We start from the raw sequence: 8,284 nt of genomic DNA, 5'->3' as shown, positions 1-8,284 counted from the left end.
GCGAAGGTTGGGCGAGCGAGTTCAGAAGCCTCGGTGCTGCTGACCTCGAAGGCTCCACCCCAGGAGCGCGGAAGTGCCTTCGCGCCTGACGAATAGACGCAGGGCCAGCGCTTATTGGGTTACGGCGCAAAAGCGGGTCCTGGCCGGCGCTGTGATTGGGCGCCATCTGCCGGGGCGGGCGATCCAAGGAGGCCTGGAGCAGGCTGCATGGGGAGGCGGCGGCGCAGGGTGGACTGGGCGGCCGGCGTCGGGACCGGGACCCTGCCCGAGGCGATTGCCGCGCTCAGTAGACTGCTGCCCGCTGGGCCCAGCCCGGAGATCTTCCGCCGTGCCAAGTTCGACCGTCCGGAGGCGGTGAGGCCGGCGGCGCGGGCGTCGGGCCAGGAGTTGCCGGAGGCAAAGTCAGCCTGGCCCGCTGACCGCGCGCTTTTTGTTCTCCGTAGGCCCCCGCGCTCTGGCGGCTCCTCTTCCACGTACTCGCGCCGCTCCCAGAACGTGGTGCCTCGGCCTCGCTCTCCCCGGGTAAGTCCCGTCCTCTGGAATGCCCCGCCCTAAAGGTCTCGACTCTGCCCACCCTGGCAACACTAGCCTGGCGCTGACCCCGCCCACCAGGCGGCACTGGCTCCGCCCAGCTTGGTAAGGCTCCGCCCCAGAGGCTTTGGCTTTGTCCAACTCTAAGGCTCCCACCTCCAAAGGCTCTGGGACCACGCACCCAGGGAGGCACTGGCCCTGCTCAACTCTAAGGCTCCACCCCTGGAGGCTCTGGCCCCTCCCACTCAACCGAAGTCCTGGTTCTGGTTGGACCCTGGTTCAGTCAACACCTAATCCCTTCCTTCCAGGTTAGGGTATGGTGCCCTCATCTTGGTTGGAGGACCCAACCCCTACCCCGCGTTGGGTCCTTGTCCTTGTTCCTGTCTCCTCTATTTGGGGGTCCTGAAGGAGTACAGATGATATCCACTTTAGGTAGGCTTCTCCCTGAGCTGGTGGTCTTTTACTCCAGAGGCCCAAGCCCGCCTGGTGAAGGCAGTGCTGTGCTCCCAGGGCTACCCGAGGCCTGTGCTGGCACAGCTTCCGGAGGATGGCTCCCAGGGCAGCCGGGAGCTGCTGCTGGCCCTGTCCTGGCTCCTGGCCCGAGAGCCTCTGATTGAGCGGCTACTGGTGCAGACTCGCGTCCAACTGGGCGACCAGGTGCCTGATTTTGAGGTGGGTGTGTAATAAGGGTAATTGGGCCCAGCTCTGTCCAGATGCCAGGGTGTCCCATGTCCCATGACCTGTGGGCCATCCCATGTTAGACTTGAGGGCAGCCCTTGCTGGGGCTGTCCTGGCTGTCTAGCTGAGAGTGTGCAGGCAGCTAGGTCTGTGGCTGTACCTCCACTGCTCTTACTGTCCTTGCCCCTTCTTCAGGTAGGGTAGAAAGTGAAATAGGGGCTAACCCTTATTACCTCTCCAGAGTGGGGCCCTGGCCAGCTCTGGCCCACCTGTATTACACATGGGAGCAGAAGTCCCCATGGACCTCCGCTGTGTGCAGTGGCTGATGGGAAAGCTGCGGTTCCGGTGGCGGCATCTGATCTCCAGTCAGCAGGAGCAGTGCACCCTCCTGGGCAAGGTAGTGTTTCACACAGCTCTCCACCAGGGACCAGAGACCCTGGCTACCTTTCCCTATGGCCCATCCCACCAAGCCTGGCAGGGGCTGACCCCAGGCTGCTTGTGGGCCTTCCCTGACCTGGCTGGGGCTGGTGGGGGTTGGGACTGTGATCCAGGTAGGGGACCAGATTTCGATGGAACTGGGCAGTATTGGGAGCCATGGTCAGGGTTCTCAATCCTGCTGGAAGAAAGTCTGCTGGATCAGAGAGCCACGGAGTCAGCTTTACTGTTGCCAGAAATTGTCGCCTTTAGACTCTGCCAAGAGAAACTGTTCCTCCTGGGCACTTCCAGCCCTCTGTTTCCCACCATGTTCTGGATGTGGGCTGATCTGGGCAGTGGGCAGCTCTTGTAGGGGCCTTTGAAGGAGCCGTAGAGATTAGGTTCAAGCGCTCTGGTGCCCAGCACATGACCATTGTGAAGTGAGGGCTGATGGGTTGCTGGGTGGTAGCCATGGGCTCCGTGGTGCTGAGACCCCTTCTGTGGTCTTCTCAGCTGGTCTTTGCCTGGCCTTGGCTCCAGCAGCTGCACCGGGTTAGGGGCCCACCTTTCTGGGGCACGTTTGTACCTTCCAGAGCCTAGGGCTTGATAGCAGGGCAGGGGGCACCATCCCACTGTATTGGACCCCTGGGGAGGCCCTGAGTAAGATTGCCTGGTGTCCCTCCCTCTGTAGGGGCTCCCGAGTGGTGTGATAGCTATCTTGAGTCTGACACTGCCCTGGCCAGCCTCAGGTAAGGTATGGCCGTCTTGCATGGGAGTTGAACTCTGAAGGTGACCATGCTGCTCCAGTGGAGGCCCCGTGCTGGAGAGGGTGCACCTCCACAGCCTGGGGTCTGCCTTCTGTTCCAGATCCACTTGTATACCCACGGCTGCCACAGTGACCAGAACCTCGGCCATCTGTCTGTCACGGAAACTGAGATGCTCAGGGACCCGGAGGGTGGCCAGCAGGTGAGGGCTCTCTACTGGGGGTGGGTGTTGCCTGAGGTTCGGCGGGGCCTGTTCGGGATGACCTGGGCTGTGACAGGCTTTGAGCTGTACATGTTTCTGGGTTGTTGCCGAGCTCACTGTCATTGCTGGTGTGGTTGACAGGGGTGTCTTCAGGACTCTGTCTGTCCCATGAACTGTCCATCTTTCCCATAATCCTAATAGGTTGCTGTGTGTACACCTCTGACCAGATATGAGCAGGGTCCCAGAAGTGCATGGGTCCAGGCTGGGCTAGTTGAGGAAGAAGACCACAGGAATTAAGGATTGCTGGCCTCAGGTCTGCGTTGAACCTGGAGCCCACAAAACATTTGTCACCTGGTATTGGGGGGAGTCCTGGAGGAGGGACTGTCCATAGGATTGGCTGAGAGGGCACAGCTGCCCTTCAGAGCAGGGGCCTGTTGGGAAGGCTCTGCCCTGGAGACATGGTAGGCCTCAGTCCTGCTTCCTGGTCAGAGGCCACTCAGTGTTTGCGGGACAGTGCTGCCCAGGTGATGTACTTCCTTGGGGTCTCAGCCCTGTGGAGCACAGACCTAGAGAAAAGCCAAGCTCTGAACTTGGGTGGCCATGTACCCTCAGGCAGAGGGTCATTTGCTAAGGCTGCTGGGGCACTAAGGAGAGGAGGGTCAGGGCTGGCCCCGACACTGTCCAGTTTCTCCCGTTTCTGCTGTCCCCTCTGCCCTCATCCATGCTGACTGGTCCCCATCCCTTCCCCAGCGGCTTTTTGCCGCCCCTTTCTTCTTCTTGGCAGAAACCATAGGGAGTGGCTAGGAGCATGTGCCTGGCCCTGCTGGCTGCTGGTCCTCTGGGCCAGAGTGCCCTGTGTGCCCTGCCCAGCTGTGGCCGGCTGTCACCTTCACACTGAACTCTGGACTGACTCGAGTGGGGCACTGCTGGCAGGAGGGCCGAAGCTCCAGCCAGTAGCTCCTCCTCTGGCTCTTCTGCCTCATCCCAGTTCTGCCTACAACCTGGCAGGTGGGACAGGGGGCCCAGGGCTCAGAGGTGGACCGCTCCTTGTCCCCACTGTCTGCTCTGCTGGGGCTTCTGCCCTGGCACATCTGGCCGTCGGATGCAGCTTTGGCGCTTTATGCTCCAGGTGATTTATATGCACCCATTGTGACTGAGTGTGCCCACCTGGTGAGGCCTGCCTGGCCTTGGTGCCAGCTGGCCTGGCTCCCTGGATGAGGCCTGGGCTAGCCTCAGAAGGGCCTGTGCTTGGCTTTGGAGGTGCTGAGACAGCATTTGGATGTCCCCACCTGCCTTTGACTCTGTCCCCCTTTCGGAGGTGACTCAGCAAGGCCCAGGCTTTCAGCCCCTGGTCCCTGGTTTAGAGCAGGACAGGGGCTGCCCAGGCTCCATCTGGGCCTGCCTGAGCCCCTCAGTGTGGGGTGGGGACCTAGAGGGGGAGGCAGGATGTGTTGGTGCTGCAGGATTTCAAACAGCAATGGGTAGGTGAAGTGGCACCATGCTTGGCCTCCTTCCAAGTTTCTGGACAGAGCTGGCTAAATCCTGCATCTCTCATGAGTCTCCCAACACTGTCCCTGGCATGGGTGTGCTTTGAGGGGAAGGGTGGCTAGGCCTGGTCATGCGCTGGGCTACCCTGCCCTGCAGAAAGGCGGCAGAAACCATAGGAGTGGCTCGGGAGCACGTACCTGGCCCTGCTGCCTGCTGGTCCTCTGGGCCAAGGGGCCCTGTGTGCCCTGCCCAGCTGTGGCTTGTTCTGCAGCTGCTGTGGGCACTGGAATGTGAGAACACCCGTCTGAAGGCAGCTCTTGAGTGGCGGCGCTGGGAACTGGTATTCTGGCGGTGGATGGTGAGCTAGGCTGCCCCCTCCCCTCCCGTTCCCTTCCTGGTGGGTTTGGGCAGGGTGGGTGGGGGGCGCACCTCCCAGACAGGAGGAAGAAGAGGCTCTAAGGGATCCCACACCCCAGGTCTGGCACCCAAAGTCCAGGGCTTTGCCCACGACCTTTGCATGTCTTCTGGGGAGGCCCAACATTGCTGGCCATGGCCTCTAGCACCCACAAGTGTCTTCTTTTCATCCTTTTCTTTTTGGTGCAGGGGATTGAACCCAGGGGTGCTTAATCAATGAGCCACATCCCCAGCCTTTTTTTTTTTTTTTTTTTTTTGAGCAGGGCCTTGGTAATTTGCTTAGGCTGGTGTTGAACTTGTGATCTTCCTGCTTCAGCCTCCCAAGTGGCTGGGATTACAGGCCTGGAAGGATTGAGTTTTGTGCCTTCCTGGAGGCTACCTTGCTGGGGTGTCAGTAGCTGTCCAGACCTCTGTGGGACCTGGGAGGGCCACCACTGCCTCCTGGGGCCTCTGTCTCCCCTAATGGAAGCCATGCCTGGCACATGCCCACTTATCTCCCTGCAGGACACAGTCCTGGGCATCTGCCCTCCAGAGGGCCCTGCTGCAGCCTCACGCCCCACGATCCTGCCCAGGGTTCCTGAGCAAGGGCTTGGCCAGCTGGAGCAGGTAGCGCAGGAGCTGCAGGCCCTGCACGAGGAGCTGCTGGAGGCAGGCGCCGCCCGGCGGGTGGCCTGGGAGGCCCAGGTGAGTGTGGCAACTCTGTCCTCTGGACCCTCTCAGCCCCGTGCTATCTCCTGGGGAATGCCCACCCTAGAGCCTGGCGGCCTCTCTGAGCTCCTGAATCACCGATCTAGTTGGATTAAGTTTGGTCGGTGGTACATTCGGGTACCAGACTCCAGCCGGGCAGGAGGCTGCACACTGAAGGCCCACCTGTTCCCCAGGATAGCTACTATGTCCCCTGACTGCCCTTTGGGGGTCTTCACTTTCCACGGGAATCAGTGCAGAGGGGAGCAAGCCCACATTGCGTTGTTGGCCTGACATTCCTGTGCATGCTCACAGTCATCCCCTGAGTCCTGCGGGTCTGTGGGGACATGTGGCCCTCCTGCAGCGTCACCCTGAGCCAGCTATGGCTGCAGACACTGCTTGCAGCCGCATGCTCTTGTGACTCCAGGCAGATTCCCTTAGACTCTTCCTGAGCCTCTGTGAAGAGTGGCGCTGCCCCTGTGGCCTGTCACCCCCTCACCCTGCTGAGTGGCAGCCCCTTATCCTCACTGCTCCCAGGAATGGGTCTGCCTCCTGCTGCTGCTCGGGGCCTTGTGGAGTCCTTGAGAACTGTGCTGCCCAAAGGCTCAGGGTGGCTCCCTGGGGTCATCTGGAGGGAGCTGGAGGCTTGAAGTTCCCATGGATGTGACCCCCTCTCCAGATTACCCTCCACAGGGTCCTGGATAGAGTTGGCCTCAATGGCGGGAGGTGGAAGGGTGGGCAGCCCTGGGTCCTGTGTTCCTGGTGAGCCCACCCTTCAGTCCCTGCCTGAGAGCTCGGGAGGTGTGAAGTGCTGGGCTGAACTCAGGAGGACAGTTTGTTGAGGGTCTTTGACCTCTGAAGGGCTTTGAGAAGAGTGGTCTTCTGAGAGCTGCCAGGCCCACCCCCACTCCTGCCCAGTAAGCCATTTGGGTCCTGCAGCTCAGGCAGGGAGTGGGGTCAGGCGGGGCCTGTTGCTCTGGGTTCTGGGAGTCCCCCTGGCGTAGCTGCCTCTGGTGCAGGGCTTGGGCGCTCCATCAGGCTGAGGCAGAGCTCAGGCCTGGGGGGCGTCTTGCATTGGCCTGAGGCTAGACCTGCTTTCTGAGGCAGGAGGATAGACACTTGGGCCCAGGGTTGCCCAGGGCCTGCGCCCTGTGTCCTGGGGCAGAGTCCCTTGGGCTCAGGAGCTGCTGTATCTGCTCCTTGCAGGTTGGAGGCCTGGGCCGGGGGCCACAGTGGAGTTCTGTGCGCAGGGCCTCTCAGGAGGCTGTGGACCAAGAGCTGGCAGCCCTGCGGAGGTCCTGGGAGCAAGACAGGGGCCCCACCCCACCCCAGGGGCCCCACCGGCTGGTGAGAAGGGAGGAGAGTGCTGCCAGGACCCAGGGCCTGCAGGCGGCCGGGCTGGCCAGGCTGCTGAGGCGCCAGGAGGCCTGTCTGCAGGCCACGTTGCACCGCCTACAGGGACAGTGCCAGCAGGAGCTGGCCAGGCTGGCAGGAGCCCTGCCTGGCCTCATTTGGATCCCGCCACCCCGACGCTGACGGCCTGTGGACATGTCCTCCCCGTGTGGGAATCTGCCCTGGCCCAGCCTAGAGCTGGTAGCCATGTGCCACCGTGGATGCAGAGGTTGGGCCGCGTACTGAAGGACCAGGATCCAGACCCTTGGCCTGTAGTACTGGGGCAAAGGGACCCAGAAATAAACAGTGGAGGCCTCCCCGTAGGGAGCAGGCCACTGGCCGTCTTTTGCTGCCCTTCTGGGTTCTGTCTGAGGGTGGATGGAGGGGGCATCTTGGGTCAGGCGAGACACCCTTGGGTGGTGGTGGACTAGCTCGAGCCAGTGCAGGGCTGGCCAGGGCTGGGAGACACCTGGCCTGCACACCGGGTGAGTGGGGGGACCTGGGGAGGGTGGCTGTGCCACCTTCCCAGGTCCCCATGGCATGCCCAGCTCTAGGCTGTGGGCACAGCCTCCCTCCTGTGCTAGGCCTGCTGTGGGTGGGGGCCGGATGGGAGCTCTGGGGGCTCTGCTTTCCTGGGGGTGGTGGCCTGGGAGTGAGGGGGAGGCCGCAGTGCGGACAGAGGGGCCTTGTTCCTGAGGCTGCTCAGGGAATTCAGCTCTGACAAAGGGCTGCTTGTATGTGCGACGTGCCCACAGCCTGGTGGAGCAACTTCCATCCCAGCGTCCCCCCAGCCAACAGGCGCAGGTGGGCCCTGTGGCCTCTGGCCCTGCCTCCCGCCTCCTAGGGTCCACACCGTGACCTGGCACTGGGCGGGTGATAGGGTCAGTTGGCTGTGTGCAGCCTCCTGCCAGCCTAGGCCCAAGCCCAATTCAGCCTCTGGGAACCTGGTTTTTCTGTCAGGATGTTCCTTTATGGGACTTTTCCTGCCTGGTTGGCATGTGCTGGAGCAATAGCCTACACCCGGGCTCTGCCTCTGCCAGGGGCTCCTTGGCCTCTGGGGCTGTACACCCCGCTACTCCTCTTGGCCCGCCATTGCTAGCATGCCGTCTTCAGGAGTACTAGCTGGACGGGGTGGTGTCCAGCAGGTTGTGCCTGACTCTTGTGGACATGGCCCTGAAGAGTCACAGGGCACTTGGAGTCCAGCCTCCTGGAGTCGCTTCCGGCCCTGCAGCTATCTGCCGTTGTGCCCTGGGCCTGCACGTAGCAGCCATATGCAGCGAGGCCACTTCTGCTCCCTGCATCTGGAGGAGGTGCTAACCCAGGACTCCCACTGGCCCTCCACAGCTTGAGTTTTGAAGCCTAAAGGCAGATGTGGCGCCAGGCACCGCCTCTGCCTCCTTTGCTCTGCAGGTCCAAAGAGTCCAGTTAGGACCGCGGGCGTGTGTGTATTGTGTGTGTGCGTGCGAGTATGTGCGCGCGCGCGCGTGTGTGTGTGCATTGTGTGGTGTGCCTGTGCACATGACCACGGTGACCGTGGTAGCTCAGACCCTGGTTCTTCTAAGGAAGGGGCCTGCAGGGGGCCTGCCTGAGGGCCCAGGCGTACTCAGTGTGGTGAGTGGTCACTGGGGAGGCCTCTGGTGTTGGGTGCCAGCTCTTCCACACGGTGGCTAGAAACAGCCCTGCCGTGTGACTTGCCTGCTCTTCATTCTGAGCTCCC

At 61.9% G+C, this 8,284-nt stretch overlaps 1 protein-coding gene across 1 annotated transcript; it reads left to right on the top strand.

The window, feature by feature from the left end:
* Positions 1-205: 205 nt before the first annotated feature.
* On the top strand, positions 206-6,911 carry Tedc1 (tubulin epsilon and delta complex 1). Its single transcript, XM_027946666.2, has 8 exons — positions 206-354; positions 444-522; positions 1,001-1,203; positions 1,451-1,606; positions 2,491-2,589; positions 4,349-4,435; positions 4,996-5,175; positions 6,382-6,911. Exons 1-8 carry the CDS (start codon positions 208-210, stop codon positions 6,709-6,711), a joined length of 1,281 nt encoding a protein of 426 aa, XP_027802467.1. The 5' UTR covers positions 206-207; the 3' UTR covers positions 6,712-6,911.
* The last annotated feature ends 1,373 nt before the right edge of the window (positions 6,912-8,284 follow it).

This window comes from Marmota flaviventris, chromosome 2 (genome assembly GCF_047511675.1).
Source record: "Marmota flaviventris isolate mMarFla1 chromosome 2, mMarFla1.hap1, whole genome shotgun sequence".
NCBI classification, from domain to species: domain Eukaryota; kingdom Metazoa; phylum Chordata; class Mammalia; order Rodentia; family Sciuridae; genus Marmota; species Marmota flaviventris.
The sequence above is the reverse complement of the archived record's forward strand: the minus strand, read 5'-3'. Positions and strand labels throughout refer to the sequence as shown.